Source organism: Paroedura picta, chromosome 3, assembly GCF_049243985.1.
Source record: "Paroedura picta isolate Pp20150507F chromosome 3, Ppicta_v3.0, whole genome shotgun sequence".
NCBI classification, from domain to species: Eukaryota; Metazoa; Chordata; class Lepidosauria; order Squamata; family Gekkonidae; genus Paroedura; species Paroedura picta.
In genome coordinates, this window is record NC_135371.1 from 138198253 (window position 1) to 138220828 (window position 22576).

At 43.4% G+C, this 22576-nt stretch overlaps 1 protein-coding gene across 4 annotated transcripts in view; it reads left to right on the plus strand.

Annotated features, from left to right (window-relative positions):
• Window positions 1–876: 876 nt before the first annotated feature.
• Window positions 877–22576, plus strand: part of BAIAP2 (BAR/IMD domain containing adaptor protein 2) — a 184366-nt gene continuing 162666 nt past the window's right edge. For 3 of the 4 annotated variants that reach the window (XM_077328235.1, XM_077328233.1, XM_077328234.1), the window contains exon 1: window positions 879–1140. In XM_077328235.1, the coding sequence (XP_077184350.1) occupies window positions 1063–1140 (78 nt within the window). In that variant the 5' untranslated portion in view covers window positions 879–1062. Of the gene's footprint in view, window positions 1141–22576 lie in introns of all 4 variants that reach the window. The other variant, XM_077328236.1, reaches the window with a different exon arrangement.

Consider the following 22576-nt stretch of genomic DNA (forward strand, 5'->3'; position numbering starts at 1 on the left):
AAGTGGAGAGCTACTGTCCTCTGTACTATGACTTCACATTCCCTGGGGGAGTCTAGCACTGGAAACAGTTTCCAGAACTAAGCCCTGCTGAGCTTTGATTCATGTGTAGGCTGTGGTATGGGTAAGCGATGGAGGCAAAGTGACTTTTGTGTGTGAACAATCGGTTTAATCTTGTGTTGCCTGGGTGAGAGAGCTGCTTCAAGCAAGGTATTGTGGCCTGTAAGACTGCAATGGGCTTTTGTTCTTTGTGCCTCCCTTAAGAGGGGTGTCTCATCTTTGAAAGGTATTCTGGTGTCCTGCTTTTCATGCCTGTATTATGCTTTGCGAACTTTAGGAATTCAGCATCCATAAGCTCTGCTGCATATTTGGAGGCCAAGGTTGGCTTAAGACAATGGTTGCCAGGGGCTGAAACAGTCCAGAGACTAGGCTACGGGGTAACAGTGAATGATTCAAGTGGTCATTGGGTTAAAAAGTTGCCTTTGTGTGTGTGATACCAAGCATTCACCTCTATCTTTCCCTGTTCTCTGTGAGAGGGACTTCTTGTGAGTGTGCGTGGGTGTGAGTGAGTGAGTGGGCGGCAGGAGGACACTGTTCTGCCCCTCAGTGTGAAGGCAGAATTGTTTTGTTGCTGGTGTGCGGTGGCTGGCTACGTGAGGTGAGTCTGCCACTGGACGCCTGTTGCCTCGGTGTAGGAAGAAGTGTGCGGCTCGCTGTAGCTTTGTTTGAACACTTCCACCGTGCGCCGAGCCCATTCAATAGGCGTGACTTCCGCGCCCCCCCCCCTCCCCTTTCCCTGCCCCTTCGGTGACTCCTGCCTCCTCGCCTGAGTATTCCCCGCCCTTTCCAGCCTGCGCTCTTAGAGGCGACCACCAGGGCACAGCAAAGCAGAGCAGGCGGAGTCGGGGGCGGTGGCGGCGGCGGCTGTGGGATGAGCCCGGCCCTGGCAGGCGGTATAAAAACGTCGCGCCTTTCCCCGCCGCGTTGCAACGTATTCGGATCTTTAGCTGCAGGCTTCGCTTCTGCTCCCGCACTCTCAGTCGAGTTCTGCGCTCTGCCCGGTCTATGGTGCTGCCCGGAGCTCCCGGCATCGTGATGTCGCGCTCAGAGGAGGTGCACCGGATCACTGAGAATGTCTACAAGGTGAGAGCCGATCGGGGGGGGGGGGTCGGTCGGTCGGTCGGCCGGCAGGGAATTGCGCCCGCTGCCTCTGGAGCGGCCACCGCCTTCGGGGCCGTTTCCTGCCCGTAGGAATGGTTGCTGTTGCATCGGGGTTCATCTGGCCACTGCGCCTTCTTGCGTGCTCGCCTGCCCTGTGTGCCTGCTTTCCTGAGTGGCAGTCACCTGTTGCAAGATTTCCCCGCTTGCCTCGGCTTTCTCTCAGTCTAGACTTCCACTGCTCCCCTCCGCGGACAGCCAACGTGTCGGGTTTCCATTCTCTTTGGCGTCGGTCGATCAGGGCTTTACAAAATATGTTCTTTTACCTTGGGGGAGGGGAGGGGAGGGGAGGGCGGCGGCGAGGCTTCCCAAACAACCTGCCTTGCTTCACCGACCGCGTTCTTTGGCTCCTGCTGGCTTGCCGTGTGCCCAGCGCAGAACCAGTCCTCCTTGTCCCGGGCAGGGTCCACGTCCTCTCCTTGATGATTGTTTTCCGACATGATTGTTGTATTGTGAAGTTTTGATACAGAACTGTGATTTATAGGGGTTTAAAGAGACGCTGTTTGGCAAGGGTGTGTGTGGTGTGTGTGTGTGTGTATACATTCGTGAATATATATGATATATGATATATATGGCTCTGCCTCCCAGAGGCACAAATAGAGATGTCCTTGGCTACATATGCTAGGAAGCAGTCTTTAACTCACCTTTTCAAAAACAGCTTTTAAAAAATTGGTTTGTTTCAAAAGGATCCCAGTTGGCAGGTAGATAATAGCATTTCAGCTTGTTGGTTCCTCTTATTTACTAATATATGGGTTCAATTCGTCTGAAGCAGTAAATTGATGCTGTCAGACAGATTAGGCAAGTGTAGTGTCTTAATTTTTGAACAATGTGTCTATCACTGTTGTCCCCCCTCCCATTTCTTTTTCTAAGTAAGAGAAACAAGTTGGTTCTGTTCTAAAATGGGTGTAGAGAGATGTCTTATGTAAGATTAGAGTTGACAGGTGACTTTTGTGTGTAGGAGTACCTTTTTGTGAAAAAAAGCTGAACTTTTCTTCTTGTCTTGTACAAAAAGTGAGAATTGCCCTCTTGGTTCTTAATAGACATGATCTGAGAACCAATTTTTGTTGAGGGATAAATTCAGAAATGTGCTTAAGAGGGAACAAGAAAACAAGATTTTCTCTCCCTACCATCCCCATGCAGGTGTGGTTTGTGGTTGGATCTTCATCCCGTTTCCTGGAATGGCTCTATAGTTCCACAGTATATAACTAAAAAAGATTTCCCCATTAATTCCAGACAGTGCCATCGAAGTCTCAGATTACAAACTGGATACACACACACACATATATTCTGGATGTTCACATACTAGCTAAACTGTTTCACAGCTACGTCAAATCACAGCTTTGCCATGGTATGTTTTATGGTGGTGTATGGCACATATGAGTGCTGTTCTTAATAGTGGCATATTCTACTTCTTAAACTAAGATGTAGATTTGTCAGTTCATTTACCGTCTTTGGAATTTAGGCCAATAAATATCAAGAATAACGAAGGGAATAAGAAACACTCCAGTTTAATGAGCTGTATGTTTCAAAAGGCCTTTAACTGGAAGGTGTTTTCAGACTGTGTGATAGAAAAAATGGCCTATGTTAAACTCTGCATTTATGATGGAATAATTGTGACATCTGATTCTATGGCATTTAAAAGCACTTGTTCCACTGTAAACACAGGAGCTGGCAGATCATCCTTGGGCAAACTTGTTTTCCTGAAGTCAGACTGAATTGTGATTTGTGTGTGTGTGTTTTTTTTAAACAAGGCTGGGGCACAACCATCCCCCAAAGCCTCACACCACAAGTAAATAAGTCTGTACTTATCCACCACCTGCACATATGTCGGATGCAGGAATTATAGCTTGGTACAGGAATTATAGCCTGTGTGCACAGATGGTGCTGTCTGTTTAGGAGACAAGGAGATACAAAATCCCAGCACTATCCTACCTAGGAGAACAAGTCCACCTTCTGCCCCATGAATCTGTGTCATGTGAAGCAGAGATCATTAGAATCTCCCCCTTCTCCCATCTATGACAGTTTTCTGGTACAATGTAACAACTTGCATTTTCATAGAGCAAATGTGGGTTTTTTTAGTTGAAATTTACCCGTATTGGTTCATTTTGCAGTGAATAATTTAATGTGGGTCACCTTTAGTATATTTTGAAGTACCCTTTGCCTTCAATTAGTTGATTTCTGTAGGAAACATTACTGTTGAGCCAGTAATTAATTCCGTAGCAGGGGCTTTGTTTTTGTTTTTTTGATATTGACAAATCTTTTGAAAAGGCTTCTCTGTCCACCTTTGAATTTGACAGCTAACATACAATATTCCTCTGCCGTGGGAATGTGGGTAAATGAAACAGTTGTGCTTCACTGGATTCTGTGAGAGACTATTAATAAAATCGTGCTAACTTAAGAACGCGGTACAGTCTGTCATGCATTAAACTAGAGCTGGTTGCACTATTGTCTGGGGTCAGCCGCTGTAAATGGTAGCAACATTAAGTTATCGGTGAAAAAATTATTAGGTCCTCTCTTTAATCCTGCATCAGCTTAAAGCTGCCTCTCTCAGCTTTGTGATTTTTGCATTTTCTTATTGTTTTCTTAAAAAAATGAATACCATGTTTAAAAATATTTTTGCCAAGGTCCAAAGAACCATAAAAGTTGCTTCAAGCTGCCTTGGGAGGGCAGTGGGATACTCCCCTCCTAGGCTGCATGGCTAGCTGCTTTTGAAAACGAGGAGTACTTGGTGGTATGGTAGTTGTTCAAAGGAAAAAAAGGTTCAAAGAAAAAAACTAACTGTTGCATGAGCCTAAGTAGTATCTTGGTTATGATTGCACAGGGTTTCATTTGACTGTTTTTATAGCTATAAATACATTCTTCCATAAGAAGTCTGATCAAAATACCAGAACACCATTTTGTTCTGTGGTGTGCTTTTATATCATAATCTTAGAAGAGGAGTTGGTTTTCATTACCCAAGGGTGTGTCAAGGCACCTTACAATTGTCTTCCATTCCTCTCCCCACAACAGATCCCTGTGAGGTAGCTGGGACTGAGAGAGCACTGACAGAACTGATCTTTGAGAACAGCTCTAACAGGACTGTGACTGACCCAAGGTCACCCAATCTGGCTGCATGTGGAGGGTCAAACCCGGCTGTCCAAATTAGAGGCCATTGCTCTTAACCACTATACCAAGCTGGCTCTTAAATACATTCTTTTGAAATAAATCTATTTATGGCAATTTTGACCATTTTTGACTGTTTCTTACGGTTGATCCCAGTTGTGGATATTGACCATTTTATTCACAGAAATGTGTTTATTTAGGACTATTCTAATATGAAATGGCCCTTTAAGAGGCAATGGGCTTCAGAATTCAGCACAAGGGTCCCAGAGCAAACTTGAGCTTTTCAATTAGTTCACATCCTGTGTAGAATCGATTGCTATGTTGCTGTACCAATGCTTACTTCCTCTGTGCAGGAGTCACAAAAGAACGTTCCCTGTCTCTACTGGGGTTAGTAATGCGCTCTATACTGTGGATGTTTTCTTGTATTAGAAGCTGAGAACAGCAACACAATTGCATGTCGCTGATTCCCACTTAATAAATGAATGTATTTGGCATATGAGGTCAAGAACGATGTCTTTGTCTCCTTTACCAAGGACCAGGTATTGTGTTTACTCCTAAATCAAACCTGTATAATATTAGGCTGTGACAATCCAGATGTCTTGAAGGTGGAAAAGCAAGTTCCTTCTATAATTGCAAGGGGAAAATGAGCCGGAAATAATCACAGTAGTCCTCAAAAGCTAATTATGCTGCTATCACAAATGCTAGAAATCTTCATCCTCATTCTGTGATTAAGGCTGGCAGCCAAACTAAGCCAATATTAAGTGTTCTCCAGAATAGTTCAGAGAGAGAAACAAGTCAGATTTGGGCTACTCCTCTCATACCCTGGCTATAGTGGCTGAGTTGTTGCTTATTAAACAGATGTGAGCTTATTGTCTAATACCACCAGCATTAGGTTGTGTGACTCAATGGGCAGAGTTTGGCTTGGGCCTAAGAGACAAAGTTGTAAAATCTAGCTTTATCTTAGGGAAACTGAAATGTTCTTTAGTTTGAGTTTTTAGAAAAATTTCAGGGAAAAGGTATAACATGATGGCTATTTTTTCTTATGTTTCAACTAGTAAGCAAGCCCGCTATAATCTAAATACAGCGGGCGCAAGACCAGGGAGCGCGGAGCACGGCTGCCGGGGGCTGCCTTTGTCGGAGGCCTGTCGCGGCGAGAGGTGCTTCGCCATCAGGCCGCCATCAGGCCGCCATCCGCGCGGCTCGCAGTTGCTTCCTTGTGAGGAGGCTGGGGATTGGCCCGGCTGATGGTCTGTCCGGAGGAAGGGGCCAATCAGGCCCCTTCCTCATCACAGACAAAGCCCTCCCCCCAAGGGCTTAACGAATTATTTAGTCGTGTTAAGGCGTGTTAAAGATGAGCATGCAGACAAGGGTTCCATATATTTTGAATGAATTACTGGGTAGGGAGAATAGCCGCTTGCTTGGTTTGATTCTTTGAATGCTGTTTTAATGGAAAGAAATAGTTGTGGAAGTTTGCTATCCCAGGTTATGGCTTAAGGCATTAGTGAAGCATGTGGATGTTGACATGATGCATAGCAGAAGGTGGAAAGATTAGATATATGCCTTCTGACTGTAACAAAATGGGGTCTAGGCTAATGCATTATTAAGCCCATTTTAAAAATGGGCTTTGAAAGGCTTCCCTTTGGGTAGGAAAGCCCTCTCACCGGCTCTGCAAGGCGGCAAGAGGGCTTTGCAGCCCAAAGGGAAGGAAATCCCCCCCCCACAGCCACTTTCCTTTGGCTACCAAAGCCCTCTCGCCGCGTCTCCAAGGTAGCGAGAAGGCTTTGGGGGCCGAAGAGAAGGGAATCCTCCCACTCGCCCCATGGCCGCTTCTCTTTGGCTCCCACTGGCAGTCTTCAAGCAAAGGTTGGATACACACTTTTCTTGGATGCTTTAGGCTGATCCTGTATTGAGCAGGGGGTTGGACTAGATGGCCTGTATGGCCCCTTCCAACTCTATGATTCTACGATTCTAAAGCCCTCTAGTGTCAAAGGCAAGCCACCCCGGGATAGAATGACCTGGGAGCCATGAATGCGCCCTCCTCACCAGCCAGGAAGTTTCTGGCAGTGAGGCTGGGCGTGCAGCTCAAGGAGGCAGGCGCTCCAGGGGTCGGCCCAATCTGGGCGCGTCCTGATTGGCCTGCTGGATGGGAAGTGCTGGCCGAATAGGAGGTTCCTGTCCGAGACAGCATCCGGACAGGAGGTTCCTATCCGGGACAGTACCCAGACAGCACCCGGACTAGACCGTCCAGATAGCCATTTCCATAATATATAGAGGAACTATGGTAAGGATACTGAAGATGCCACAAGACACTTAGTTATGGTTAGACTAATTTAGTTGCCTGTCTGGAATTGTTGTATGGTATATGAATACCACATTTACTTATTCCCTAGTAGTGCATGTGCCCAGTTTTTAGTAGTATACAAAAAAGGATACACAGAATCAAGCCATGGAAAAAACACTATCTGCGTCTTGCTGGCTATATACAATATACAATAATATAAAGGTGTCTTGAAGAAAACTTCATACAGTTATCAGCTTGAATAAGCTTTATTTCATTAACTTCAGCTTTGATATTCTTCAATATCTTCAATAACAAGCAGTTAGTTCAGCTTGTTTCATTAATACTTCTGACCCTACAACAAATCATAAATTTACTAAAAATACATTATGATACACTGACATAATTAGCAATAATACATTCCTAGGACACTCACCAGATATCCTTATCCATCGTTTTTCCTCTATATATTTATGGAACAGCCTAGGGGGTGGGACGTGTCCGGCTGTCGAAGTTGGAACAGGGCCAATCAGTGTGCAGCCAGCTTTGCCCTGATTGGCCCTGCCCCTGCAGCTCCTGCCCTCCGTCCCTGGACTCTAGCCTCTTTGCTCTCAGACGCCTCAGTGCCTGGAGCCAGCCCTGGGCAAAGGATCATGTTGAAGGGCCTCCTAATGAGGGCCTCTTGGCCTGCTAGGCTGGGCCTGCTGATGAGGGCCTCCTGGCCTGCTGACTGCTCGTTAAGGACAGCTAAAGAGCTGACTAGGTGACTGCTAAGGAGCTCTGGAGCTTGGTCAGCCCAGCTAACGAGCTGCCCAGCTAACGAGCTGCCCAGCCCCCACCCGCCCCACTTGATCTGGCTGTGAGCTGCCACCCAAGGCCACCTTAAGCTGCCTGGCCAGGGGAGGGAACCCTTTCAAGGCCCGTTCTTAGGAAACGGGCTTTGAAGCTAGTCTTTATATAAAGGCACTGCCCTTCGTTCAATCTTCTAATAATTAAGGTCTATCCAATGCAAAAATATATAGGAGTCATGACATTTCATGTAGTAACAATTCAGCAAGGAAAAACGGAGGCTCTGCTGAAGATAAGAAAATTACCGCTGACATCCAGATCTAACTATGAAGGTAGTTTTCTGACATGCTCCAAGTCCGTTAGAAAGCTTTAGCATCCACTTCATTATAAAAGGACTCTCCAATGCGCTTGTTAATTATTAACGCCTGTTGTTGGTTATCTTAAAGTAGTGGTTATATTTCATCTCCTCTCAAGGTGGCATAAAAAGTACTAATACAAATTTATTTCTCATGTTAGTGTTATTTACACTGTTAACCAAAATATTAAAGTATTTACATTTTCATAGAATCTTCCAGTATCCTAAATATTATCACACTAGTAAGGAAAGCCCGCTTTAAAAGCAAGCTAGAGATGCTCCCTCTGGCTGCCACAGGGGTGTGGATAGCACTTCCTGTTGATGTGCCAGGTACCCTGAGTGGCCTATCAGAGGGCTGGCCCTCTCCCTGGGGACCAATTAGTGGCCCGGCGGTGGTGTCTGACAGCATGCTGGCTTCTCTGAGTGGCCCTTGGGGGGGGCCTCCTCTCTGAGGGCCAATCAGAGGCTAGCACATTGTGAGAAGTACCCTACATGTATAAGATGTTATGCACTACTTCTATATTGCAACCCAATAAAAATAATTATAGACATAATACAAAGCCTAATAGTTACATATAGAGTTCCATTTACTGCTTTTCTTACATACATATTCTTCTTAATTATTGTAACCCTGTACCAAACACCATTACTGATTTAACATAGATACCCTAATACAAGGATACAAGCTCTCTAAGTCATTTAAACATATTAATAAATACATTAAATAAAGCAGGCTAATTCTAAGAATGAATTCAGTCCATATGGAAACCATGATTTCAAAGTAAAAAATAAATTTAGCCTCTTTTTGCAAGAGTGTCTTTTCTACTTTTAGTTGAATTAACCTATATTGTTTTACAATCTCTATTGTAATCTTCAATTGTATGTTGTTTCTCTTTAAAATGGGAAATTAATGGAGTATCTTCCCTACTTTTTTTCCTGTATTCACTCATTCTAAGTTTTACAGGTCTCATGATTGGTCCTACATAAATCAGTTGACATGGACATAATAGGATGTATACTGCACATTTAGTATTGTAATTAGAAAAATGGTGCATTTCTTTACTAAAATTAATTTCTGGTTTTTCAAACTTCTTGATGTCTAAAGAATATTTACACATGATGTAATTCCCGCATTTATAGTGCCTTCTTCATAAGGTTTCAGGTTCTTTGGGTAGGAAATCAGATGTGATCAACATCTCACTTAAACTCTTAGTTTTTTTCATCCTGACTAAAGGTTTACCTTTGCAACCTGGTATGTTGAATAATAAATACCAATGTCTATCTACAATATTCTTGATGCCAGAAGATAAAGCATTGTATTGTAGGCCATATATAATTATATGAGTCTTAATATATGTCTTTTGTTTAAGCAATTCCTTTCTAGGAATTTCTTCCACGCCTTTAGCGTGTTTACGTTTAATTAAAGCAATACTCATGCTGCTGCTTCTTTTTCAGATATGCTTAATTCCCAGTGCATAAAATGCCTTTGAAAATGTATTGATATACTCTTTACTGGTGGTCTGAATGTTTTCTTGTTGAAGGTTGTGTTATAAGTTAGTTGGGGCAAGCTAGGTGACTAAAAATGGTGCATGGCTAAGCTGAGCAAACAGGAAGAGAAATGTGGCTGCAAAAGTAAACTGGATTCACCAGCTATCCAAAATAATACAAATTAGTGTGCATGGGCCTTTACATTTGGATACTACTTGTGGCTGTTGCTGTTTGGAATGCCATGTATTAATGATATATTTGCAGCAAAATTACCAACTTCCCAGAGCTGATGAGACTTTGCCACATGGTATAACTTACAGACACAAGCTTCTAATGCTTGCTTGCCCCCTACTCAGAATTCCTTGAAGAAATTTTGGTTTGGCGATGATGGGATGGATAAATTGCTTTTTTTTTCACCTCAAGAAAACAACAACAAATGTGGACATATTTGTCTTGTCTTATAAAGAGTTGGGCAGGTAAGCATGTTTCATTACACAAACCTCCTTCCTCACAGGAGTATTCAGACATTTTGAGTTGTTTATTTAAATCTGCTGGTGTCTTAATTTTATTTGTTTATTATTTGATTTATAGACTGCCCCTCTCCACAAGTGGGCTCCGGGTGATTTAAAACACAGATTTAAACATACATAGATAAATTTAAAGTATCCTAAAAAGAATGACTTATTAGTAGGAACAATATAGCAGTACCATTTGACAATAGCTAGTCCTTGTTACAAAATGGAGAGTGGTTCTGGTTTTTTTTCGGGGGGTGAGGGGAGAAACAAGGAGAGGAGTCTGATGTATGCCTCAAGGATACATTTTATCCAGACTTCTCTTGAAGTTTACATTAAATATCTGTCTGTAATCTAGAGTTTTCAAGTAGGTTGCTACCAATATGTAGATTACATATATGTAATGTATCCATAATGTTCCATGTATCCCTCATGTTGTATGTAAACCGCCCTGAGCCATATGGAAGGGCGGTATAGAAATGAAATCAAATAAATCAAATAAACATTTACATGTTTATAATCCTTTGGGAGCAGCTGTGAAATTCCTGGGCCAGTGCTGGCGACTGGAGACAACTGGCTGAAAACAAACAGAAGTTTAATTTGGACAAGTTGGAATTGATGCTGGTTGGAAAGGTAGAATATTATAGTTTGGTGGTGATTTACCAGCCTTAAATTGGATCAGGCTTTCTTTAGAATGTCAAGCAAAGAGGTTGGGGAGTGCTTCTGGACCCAGCTTTGTTGATGGATATACAGATCAACACAATTGGTCAAATTGCCTTCTTTCAGTCACATCTCGCTTATTAGACAGCCTCTTATTTAGGCTCTACTGACCTAACTAAGCTAATTCACACTACTGTAACCTCCAGATTGAGCTATGGTTATATAGTCTATGTGAAGATGTCTCAGAAGCTTCAATTGCTACAATTGCTACAAAATGTGGCAGTAAGATTCCTGTTTTGGATCAGCCTCTTGGAGCATATCACACCAGTGTCACATCAATTGCATAGATTCAGATGGGTAGCCGTGTTGGTCTGAAGTAGCATAATAAAATCAGAGTCCAGCAGCACCTTTAAGACCAACACAGATTTATTCAAGGCGTGAGCTTTCGAAGAAGAGTGCTTGCACTCGGAAGCTCACGCCTTGAATAAATCTTTGTTGGTCTGAAAGGTGCTACTGGACTCTGATTTTAACAGTTGCATAGATTATCTTTTGGCTTCTAGGCTCCATTCAAAGCCCTTTTATAACCTGTCATGGCCTAGGGTTCTCATGTATTAAATTGTATCTTCAGTATGCTCTCTCATGCCAGCTGTACTCTTCAGAGAACTTTTCCACTGTAGCACTCTCTCAGGTTTGTCCATCTGACAAAAGTCAAGTAATGTGGTTTTTCAGTAGCAGTACTTTCAAATAGCTTACTAGAATGTAGAGGGCACCTTCGCCCTCTATACTCAGGAATGTGTTTTAAACAGTTCTATTTAACAGGAAGTTTGGTAGAAAGTTGTTCAGGAAATTTTGCTGCTGTCCCTTGTCTTTTGTGTGTATTTGCAGCCTGGTTTTGCATTGTTGGCTAACTCAAGTCTAAGGTGCTATTTAAATATTTTATTTTTACATCATTAAAAAATAAGTTATAGTAAAAACCAGCCACGTCCAAAATTCTAATCAAGACTTATCAGTGGGTGATGGCTTGCTACTCAGCCATCACTGCTATACAAGAGTTAATACTTCAGTAATGAAAAAATATGATCAAATCCATCAAAAGAGAGGCATCCTATTGGTGGCTGTAGATTACTTCCCCAGAAGGAAGGCAGAGCTTTCCAAACTGATTTACATTACAAATTCTGTCATCTTAAGATCGTTCTGTTAAGTCCCATTGAGTTCAGCATGAGTTATTTCAGAGTAAACATGTCTACACAAGACATGATCTACAATCCCCAGTGCATTAATCATAACTATGAGAAGGAGGTAACAAGCACTGCTATTTCACAAAGCAAACAAGAAAGCAAAACTATCCAGTGCATCCATGGCTAAACTGAAATCATGCTGGTTTTAAGAACAGCCCCTGTTCTGCTGATATGGAACAGTTGCATCTCGTTTTCTGTGCCTCCACATTGTCCCAGTAGGGAGACCTATAAGCTGTGGGAACAACATGGGGGAAAATATGAAAGCTCTATTTTGGACATTATGATAGCGTGAAGGAATGGTAGTGGGAGGCTCTTAATGCTTGCTGGCAGTTTCAGAGTGTTGTTTGTTCCGAAAACATGTACTTCCCTCTTATCTTTGAGCTATTTAATGTATACTAAAAATGTCAACTAAATAGAGTTATGAAAGTCTATTACATATTTTTCTGAAACTCTGTTGTACTCCAGAGCCAGTCATTCTAGCACACCTTCAACAATGGCTAAATACACCCTGTTGGGCAAATTAGTTCCTTTGCAGTTCAGTGCAAAGGTAAACAAATGCTACTAGTTTACAAACAGAATTCAAAGCATTTAGAAAACCTGTTTGGGTACAATGTCTTTTGCATTATTGATTTTACTTTGTAAGTAGGGATTTTCTTTCAAACAACAAACTTTGTTAGCATAAAATCAGATATCCACTATATTTTGGAGGGAAGCTTTTGATTAAAAGTTGGATCAATTTGCATCAGCAGCTTAACTGTAGCATTTTTCCCCATAGTGGTAAAAATTGGTTTTCATTCTGCTCAGAGTCCTAAAATTTATGATTCCGCCAACTACTACCCCAAAGCCATTTTAATGCACTGTTAATTGAACTATGAACCTATGAAATTGACAGTAAATAGCCCAAGAAAGTATATTCTCTTAAAAATGTGTTTGTAAAGAATTCACACACACACACACAAATCAGAATTTTAATACAACTTCTTTCCAGCTTGGTGTAGTGGCTAGGAGTGCGGACTTCTAATCTGGGAAGCCAGGTTTGATACCATGCTCCCTCACATGCAGCCAGCTGGGTGACTTTAGTCTTGGCACAGCACTGATAAAGCTGTTCTGATCAAGCAGTAATATTCAGGGCTCTCAGCCTCATCCACCTCACAGAGTGTCTGTTGCAGGGAGAGAAAAAGTAAGGCAACTGTAAGACATTTTGAGAGTCCTTCAGGTAGAGAAAAGAGGCATATAAGAACCAACTCTTCTTCCTAAAGAAATTCTGGAAAATGTCAGGCATGGTTTCTATTATATTCTTTTACCATCTAAAAGACATGTCAGGGTTGGGTGAAAGAGGCAGACATTAAAGTCTTCCAGTTACAAATCAGATCTTGCAGACCTGTTAGAGTAGGTGACCTGTCCAATGTGTGAAGGTACCTTTTCCACCCATTTCCCACTATAGTTTGGCCTTTATAACTTTCAGTTGCCCAAATTCAGATACATGTAAGCAGAAGAGGCAGTTAAGGATGCAGCGTATACAGGAGTTCAAGAAAAAATTCCAACAGAAGTGTTCATCTGACAAAATGGGTTCTGGCCACTTCATTATACTATAATAAATCCATTTTGTCTTTAAAGATGCCACAAGACTTTTATTTTGCCCAGTTTCCACAATGGCAGGGTACAGCAGAGCAAGCCAGGAAGTCAACCAGGATGCTGGTGAGAGAGGCAATAGGCAATAGAAGAAATCAGGAAAGGAATATGGAAACAGAGGAATATGGAAACATTCTTGGGACTTCCCAAGGATTGCAGCACGCATAGGCATTAGTTGTCAGTTGCTTAGGACTGGTTCCTTCAGTTCAACTAATTATCAGGTTGCGCGGGCGCGGCCCTGATTCCCTCTCCCCCCCCTCCCGCAGTAAGAAGCTTCCCGGGCCGCAAGCTTGCAGCCTGGGAAGTTTTTTACTGCCGGGGGGGGGGGGAGGGAGCCGCAGCCCGCGGGTTGGGGACCACTGGTCCAGGCAATGGACCTGGCTTCCAGCAGTACTCACCCCGCTCCCATCAGGAGGAACAGCTACCAACAGCCCTCCTATGATAGAGAAGAATGGCCAGACTGGGTGGTGGGTGCTTACCAGGTGAAGAGGAACAGCTGGGTTGGGCTCTGCAGGGGCAGACACACAGCTGAAGCCAGTGTCCCAGGATTCGGGCAACTCCACGGTAGAAACCGCTGCCCTGCTCTGCCCCCGGGAGGATGCCAGTCCTCGTGGCAGAGAAGTACAGATGGAGTGTCACATGAAAGGCCCAGCTGGCTCGGCAGGCAGGGTGTGGCTGTGCTTCCAGGCCATGTCAACATAGATGCTAGAGATGTGGGTGTGGGATCATTTGTGCACTTAGGTGGGGGCGGGCTTTGGAATAAGGGGGTGGTTAAAAGAGTGACAGTTCAGGAACACAGGGTCAGATGTAAGATAGAAGAGTAGGAGGGCAGATGGCCAGAGTGGAGGAGCAAGAGATGGAGAGAAAGAGGAGTACAGAAGGCATGGCAGAGCAGAGATGGAGGGCAAAGGGAGGGCCAGCATAGAGAAGATGTGCAATGGGAGAGCACAGAGAAGATTGGTGAGGGGAGTCAGCCAGAGTTGGAGGCTTCAGTTAGGTCACCTGAGTCCAGTGAAGAGGGGGAGAGCTCAAGGGACAACAGCCCATCTCTAACCCCCATCTGGGGGCTGGCAGCAGGGGCAGCTTTCTCGAACTCCAGGGCGGGACCCAGAGGAGCTCTTTAGTGGTCAGGTCAGATGTTCCTCACAATGCTTTAAACACCAGAACTGGTTCATCCTGATTCAGAACTCTGCCTCAGTATATAGATTAATATTTATTGCTCAAACGTAGTTCCTATTTACATCTCAGTCACTCCCACTGTTTGGATTAAGAACACAACATCATAGTTTCGGAAGAGTGAAGAGGAGTTTTGACCCCTCCTCCCCAAAAAATAATTGCTAGATCCATTTGGGGTAGAAGACAGGCTTTATAAATACCCTTTATTTCTGCCTGTAGTGACATATACATTTAGAAGGCTCTAAATAGTTACATAACTCTGAAGAATGATGGTATCTCTGTGTTGCAAGTATTACAGTCTGGTACAGTTATTATATAAGGCTTAATCTTAGCTTGTTGACTGAGAGCCTAAACACACAGTCCCTACCACAGCTCAGATGTACATTACTTGAAGCATCCCACCATGAAAATCAGTGCTTTAATTTTATCTGCTGCCATCACATTTGATCCAACAATACCATTGTGATAAAGATCATATGAAGAAGGCCCAAAGTAAAGTCAATATACAATTTTTATTTGAACAGAAGTAATGAACTAAACAGTATCATAATTCTTTGGTAAGAAATGAATCAGAGGGCTAGAACCCACCTTGAGGACACTAACCTGATCCCCTCACACAGTCAGTGATTAAGTACACAGATTTCTGTACCACACAGAAGAAAACCGAAGAGCAGTTCTATAATCTCCCATATTCTTGTCCCAGTTCTAGGCTTTACCCAAAGAAAATTATAGTTAGCTAGTCATAAGAAATTGCACCAGGATACACAAGTAGTTCTGATGTCTCCCATTTTGGAAGTCACATGCATGATGATGTAACCTTCCCAATTCAAGCAACATACTCTTAACTTATTATCTCTATTGGGGGCTTTTGTTTTTGCCATGGCTTGTGCTGGTAAAAATCTACTACTACTACTGTACTGGGAACAAATATGCCAGTACTTTGTTTTGCCATACACATGGGACTTATATGGGCGGGAGACGCACACAAAGAAATCTAGGGAGCAACCAACAGGTAATTTTTTTAATGTAGAGAAATCTCACAGTCCTGTACCTTGGCACTTTTTTTTACTTAAGCATCACAAGGTGAATGCAGCCATCTCCCCAAAATCATTTACTCGAAGATTTCTACTTTTGCTGGGGGGTTTTTGTCTTGCATGCTGGTATAAACAACTGATCTGGAATAAATATTCACCAGCAAGCAGATGATTAACTTAGATCCATCAAGAATACATTCCAAAACAAACAGGGAGTGTCTGCTCCAATGATGCCATGCTTAGTCATCATTAATTGTATTTGCATAGTAGTTGCTGAAATGCACACAGTTTCAGCCCAAGGCATACATGGTGATCAAAAGGCTTAATGTATCAAAGGTGGCCTAACGGAGCCTGTGAGGCAAAGGATCCCCTTTGTCAACCTGTATATCGCCATCCAGCTGTTGAGATGATAGCCTCCTACAATTCTAATTTGGCTTCACTTGAACAAGAAACTCTCTGCTTTCCCTCTGGATTTAGGATGACATTTACTATATCTTATGTGCAGCAAGTCATGATCAGGAACCCTGGCTACACTCAGCACAGGCAAGTAAAACAGCACCAAAGAAGACTAAATTTTCTTCTAGTCTCTTCATAAATGCTTGACTAGTACAACCCACCACACATTTAAAATGTCTTTTGAAATTTCCTACAAATATCCTTTGGGTACTGCCTAGCTTTTCAGAGAAAAGGGAAGAATGAAGCCTCCCTGCACAAATAAGTTTTCCACACAGAGACGGCTTGCATGGTTTCCTTGTTGCTGCAGTCTGCCAAAAGAGCTAGCAGCGCTGGGGCCTCCACATGGCAGATGTCCTTGCCCAGGCCTGTGCCAGCAGCTATTCCCCCTCCACACAACACTGGGGCTTTTTCAGTTATTAATTTAATTATCTACTGCATATTACAACTATTAGCTTGTCAGGTTCAGTGAATTCCCAGCTTTTTAAAGAAAGTAAGCCTGGCCTCATTTGTTATTGAGATATAAGGGAAAAGGCATATCTCTGCAACAAAAGGGGCTCGAGACTTTTCAAAATGAAGGCTGCAGATTCAGAAAAGCCGCTACACAGATTGTTAAGTGCCCATTGTGTATGAAGGGGAATGGCCATAACAGGGACAGAAGCAGGGAGAATGACTGTGTGGACTGGAAAAATCCAAAGTTCCGCCCTGGTTCCAGGAGTACGTCTGTAATGGGTGGTTCTTGCTGCTGTTGCTAGGGAGGCAGGACAAACTTCTTCCTCTTTCTGTCTCCCTTGCTGGAACTGCCCCTCTTCCTCCAGTTTTTCTCCTGCCTCTTAGGGATTGTAGTTGATTAACAAGCTCTGTGCCATTCAACCTGATTTTCTTCTTCTGTATTTTTAAACCTTCTTTTTTAATTCTTCTGTCTCCCTTCCCCCTTCCTCTTTGCTTATACTTATTGCTATTGGGGCAGGAAGAAAATGTCTATTTTTGGCCATCGGACTATCAGCTCACCAGCTGATCAGCTAATTATGGTGGTAGATCTAGCTATATTCCTCTCCAAGACTAATTTGGAGGCAAATACAGCATCTATGGGAGAGGTGACGGGCCTGGTGGACAGCTCTCAATCTCGCATCCAGGACAAGCACACAGCTCCAAAATAGGCTGGGAAAAGCAGCATCCTATGAAGCTGCAAATGGCATCTGATTTGCCCTGGTGGCCATTTTGAGACCACACAGGCAGTACATCTGGGTGATCCCCAAACCCGTTGTAGCTATCTGAGGCAGCTTCCATTGACTTTATCTGGCTTGGGAGAGGTGCATGGTCGCATAAGTGTAGGGCTGCTAGCTGGCATGTCTCCTGGGATGTTTATATTTATTAGACATATATTTGAGAGATGAGACAGCTGTCTTTTTTAGTGGAAGGGGGTGGGATGGCAATGCCTCAAAATATGTCATATTAACTACCTTCCCAATCTAGTCATTGTTGGGAATTCAGGTCATCATGGTCCATTTAAGCAGCTAGGAAATGGAAACGATGCTGCTGTGTACCTATTGCTATGGATTCCTCTGATAGTAATGTTGAAGAAGGTAAATTCCTAACTGATGATCAGGTAGTAGAAGAGGTACAGGTCCCTGAGCAGGCTCCTAGATTTTTTTTAAGCCTCAGGTCAAGATTTGGTACAAAAATGCATTATAGTATTAAGATCCAGCCGGAGGCAGTGGAGGTTCCTGCTGAGAAAAGGGGCAAGCCTACAGTCATTGGTAAAAAGGAATTTTCTCTTCAAGATGAGATAGTCCAGAAAGTCTTCCCAATGCCAGAGTCATTTGAAAAGAAGATAAAAGCAGAATGGATGAAGTCTGTGTCTGATAAGCAATTTTTGGCATGAGGAAAATGTATAAACTCTCTGATCATGCTGAGGATTTTTTTTTCAAACTTCTTGGTTGTTGCTCCTGTGGCAGCATTACAATCCCAGAGGTTGGTTTCTGAAGGCGGGGAAGGTAACATCAGAGATGGCATGGACAGAAGGGGTGGATTTTGCACTGAGAAAGACCCACAAGCAGTTGCTATGTCCATTAGAGTGTTCACCACAGCTTCTATTGTTTCTAGAGCTTCTATAGTATGGACTCACAAAATAGTTTGTTTACTACCTGAGAACAGTAAAAAATTGGCAGAAGGGGTCTCTAGGATGCGGTGGCTGTTTCTTATTTGGTGGATGCCACTTTAGATTCATTAATTTTCGCATTGTGTGGACTAATGTCAGCAGCAACAACCAGAAGAATCCACTGGTTGAAGGCTTGATCAGCTGACAATCACTCTAAAACAATTGTGATTTCCTATCTCTTTCAGGGGAATAGGTTATTTGGAAAGACCCTGAATATAATTTTGGTTGAGATCAGGGATAGGAAACAAGTCCTACCTACATTTGCTAGGCATAGTGAAGACTGTAGATCTCAAGGTTTTTTGTTTAGGAATCAGAATACTCTGTCCAGGTTTAGAGACGCCATGAGGGGACCTTAGGGGAGGGCAGAGCATATTCAGGGGATTGTGAATGTTCAAACTGACTTGCTCAGATTGAGCTGAAATCAGATTGGTCTCTCAACCAGTGAGTGTGGGATGATTTGTGATCATTTTGGGACACCTATAGTGGACCTTTTTGCCAGTTTGGAAAATGACCTCCTTCCCTGCTTCTTTATCAGGTATTACCATCCCACGGTGGAACAGATGCATGCACTAACGTGCACTTGGCCAGATGGCCTCTTGGATTTCTCCCTTTCCCATTCTTCCTAAGGTTATCAGAAAGGTACAATAGCAGAGAGGTAATCCTGGTGGCTCCTTTTTGGCCCAGGAGGCCTTGGTTAATGATCGTTCTGTGTCCGGTGAGGGGTTGATGTCTAACCCTGCTGGTTTCGGAGGACTTGATCCATCAGAGTCTCATTTTGCATCAGAATCTGGAGTGGCTTTGTTTGACCACATGGGGGTTGAACAGGCAACATTGTTGAGCTTAGTCCAGAAAGTCTTAGTGCCCAGTTGACTGATACTATGTTGGCTTCCAGACATCCTGCCACAACGTGGATTTACAGTTGTTCGTGGAAGGCCTTCATCAGGTGGTATAGAATGAAGAAGGTTGATCCTTTTAGTCCTAATACCAGAATTATTCTCGAGTTTCTTCAAGAGAGTTTAGAACCACCTACCTTATATAGACAAATAGTGACTTTGGTGATAGTTGTCCCCTTCTTAGAGTGGGTTCCTTCGACCAGACAAGATGTGAGTAATGTTTTGAGGGAAGCTTCAGCTATTTCCCTGCTGCAGGTGCACAGGTTTCCTACTTGGAGCCTTCACATGGTGTTATCAGCATTGTTGCAAAGCCGATTTGAGCCGATCATAGAGATTTCCCTTAGTTACCTAAGGATGAAAGTTGTGTTCTTAGTGGCCGTAACTTTGAATATTCTAAGTTTGGAATTCTAAGTTTCACTAGGCTTAGGAGATTAATTTGCTTTCATTCTGTCCTTCTCCTAAACATCTGAAGGAGGTCTTGTGGCATAAGCTCGATGTGTTTGGAACGCTTAAACCTTTTACGATTAGGATGGCCCCATTTAGGAAGATAGAGTGCTTACATACTTGTTGCAGTATCACTGCCTAAAATAGGTGAAAAGGTGGCTTTGGCAGTGATCAGTAAATGTTTGAAGCCTTGTATTATAGAGGCGTATAAGGCCATGGGCCAGATGATTCTTTCAGAATCACGGCATATTTGGTAAGTAGTGTGGTGCCTAATGCTGCCTTGCACAAGGCTGTTTCTCTGGAAGAAATTTGTCAAGTAGCCATGTGGTCCTGTCAAAATCATGTTATGTTTTTGTCATGTTATACCTGTGAGAGGTGTTCGCCTTGCTACATTTGTCATGTTATACTTGTGCCATGGTTTTATCATGCTACCTGCCACCATGTTGTACATTGTGCATATCTGCTCTGTGATTTGACTTGTCAATGGTTGTGCCTACAGCAGCACCTTTGCCTACATTCCATTGGGGCTATTCCATTGGAGCCTTTTGATCTTCAGCATCACAATCTCTGTTTTGATCTTTTGTTATTGGCTAGAGTAGGTGTGAATGTATTTGGCCCCAGACATCAAGCTTCTTGCCTTTCTACTGTGATGCACCTAAAAACTGTCATCCTTCTCAGGACTTTAAATGTCAGTAGGTGCCTTAACACAGGGACAGTCTTTGTGCCCAAACCATTTGGCGCAGAGAGGGGCTGGGGCAAAGGGTAGATAAAGAAGTTGTTTGATTAGAATCCTTAGTCTTAGCAAAGTTCCCGTGATGTCTAGTTTGTTATTCTTTCAATAAAGAGCGTTCTTTTCATAAATGAAGCCTGCTTATAGGGAGTAATTGGAGATCTTCACAGGTCCACAGTTTTTACCTTTGTTAAGCATTATAAACTGAACATTTTCAGTTCTGTGGACACATTTGGGAGATGTCTTTTACAGCATGTGGTGGACTCAGTAATTCTGTTATGTCCCATTACAGATGGACACCCGAAGCTAGGAAGAATGATTATTGAGTACTCACTGTGTAGGGTTCTTCTCCTTAGGCTCCAGGAATCCATTTTGCCCTGCCCAGGAAGTTGTCTGCAGATATCACTCTCAGTTAGTTTCAGTATTTTAAAAATTTATATGCATTCTTCTCTCTGACCATTTCTGCACTGGGAACTTTGCCGCCCTGGCTCCCATGTGGGAGCACAAACCCAGGTCCGATGAGGAGCACTGGGCCAAATGCTCCCCTGTGTAGGAGCAGGAAGAGGTGGGACAACTTGCCCCAACTCAAACTCCAGCCTGCAGCCTGGCATGAAGCCTCTGGTGTGGAAAGTCTGTCTGTCTGTCTCTCTGTACACACACACACACGTTCAAATAGATATGTGTCTTTGGAATTCTGCAGATTGCCTAAATAATGCATCCTTACTTGTTGCAAAACATTGAGTTTATTTGAAGCAAGCAAGGAAACCAAATCAATACGCTGCCAGAACTGGCCTGTAGCCATAGAACAACAGCTTTTATCCCCAAGCTTCTCAACCCCTCTCATTGGAATCCAGGATTCAGCGGGAGAACATCAAAGCCAAAACAAACACGACAGTAGGGTGGTGTGTGGCGGCGTCCGAAATGGCTGTTCCAGCCTGACACAGCTAGCTCCACAACATGGGGTGGGGGAGGGGAGGTGCAAGCACCGGTGCATAACTTGGTGCGTAACTCGGCGCATGCAGGTGCGGTGCTCTGTGCCTGCATGTGTGTGCTGACTGACGCACCAGTGCCTACGCCTTCTGTCCCCCCGCCCGCTGCGCGGCACTGGCTGCATCAGCTTGGAATGGCTGATTTGGACACCACTGTGCACAGCCCTACAGGACAGTGTGTAATTAACAGATGTTTATCAAGGACACTAGTCTGTTCTTCTCAGAACATGTGGAAGATAGATGGGGAGGGGGAATGGTGTGAAAGCAGAGGAAATAGACCAAGTAATAAAATGGATAAGTTGACTAGCATTCCTACATCTTTGCTGTTGTTGTTAGGTGTGAAGTGGTGTCCTTGGTGTCGCGACCCCATGGACAATGATCCTCCAGGCCTTCCTGTCCTCTACCATTCCCTGGAGTCCATTTAAGCTCACACCAACTGCTTCAGTGACTCCATCCACCCACCTCATTCTCTCTTGTCCCCTTCTTATTTTGCCCTCGATCGCTCCCAGCATTGACTCTTCTCCAAGAAGTCCTTCCTTCTCATGAGGTGGCCAAAGTATTTGAGTTTCACCTTCAGGATTTGGCCTTCTAAAGAGCAATCAGGGCTGATCTCCTCTAGGACTGACCGGTTTGTTCGCCTTTCAGTCCAAGACTCTTGCAAGAGTCTTCTCCAGCACCAGAGTTCAAAAGCCTCAATTCTTTGATGCTCGGCCTTCCTTATGGTCCAACTTTCACAGCCATACATTGCAACTGTGAATACCATAGCCTTGACTAAATGCACTTTTGTTGGCAGGGTGATATCTGCTTTTTAGGATGCTGTCTAGATTTGCCATAGCTTTCCTCCCCAGGAACAAGCATCTTAATTTCTTTGCTGCAGTCCCCATCTGCAGTGACCTTGGAGCCCAAGAAAATAAAATCTGTTACTACTTCCATTTCTTACCCATCTATTTGCCAGGAATTGAGAAGGCTGGATGCCATAATCTTAGTTTTCCTGATGTTGAGTTTCAAGCCAGCTTTTGCACTCTCCTCCTTCACCCGCATCAATAGACTCTTTAGTTTCTCTTCGCTTTCTGCCATTAGAGTGGTATCATGTGCATATCTGAGGTTGTTGATATTTCTCCCTGCAATCTTGATCCCAATTTGTGACTCCTCTAACCCTGCCTTTCTCATGATGTGCTCTGCATACAAGTTAAATAGGCAAAGTGACAGTATACAACCTTGCCGAACTCCTTTCTCAATTTTGAACCAATCAGTGATTCCATGTTCAGTTCTCACTGTTGCTTCTTGACCTTTATATAGGTTTCTCAAGAGACAGATAAGATGTTCTGGTATTCCCATCTCTTTAAGAACTTGCCACAATTGGTTGTGCTCCACACAATCAAAATCTTTAGCATAGTCAATGAAGCAGAAGTTGATGTTTTTTGGAA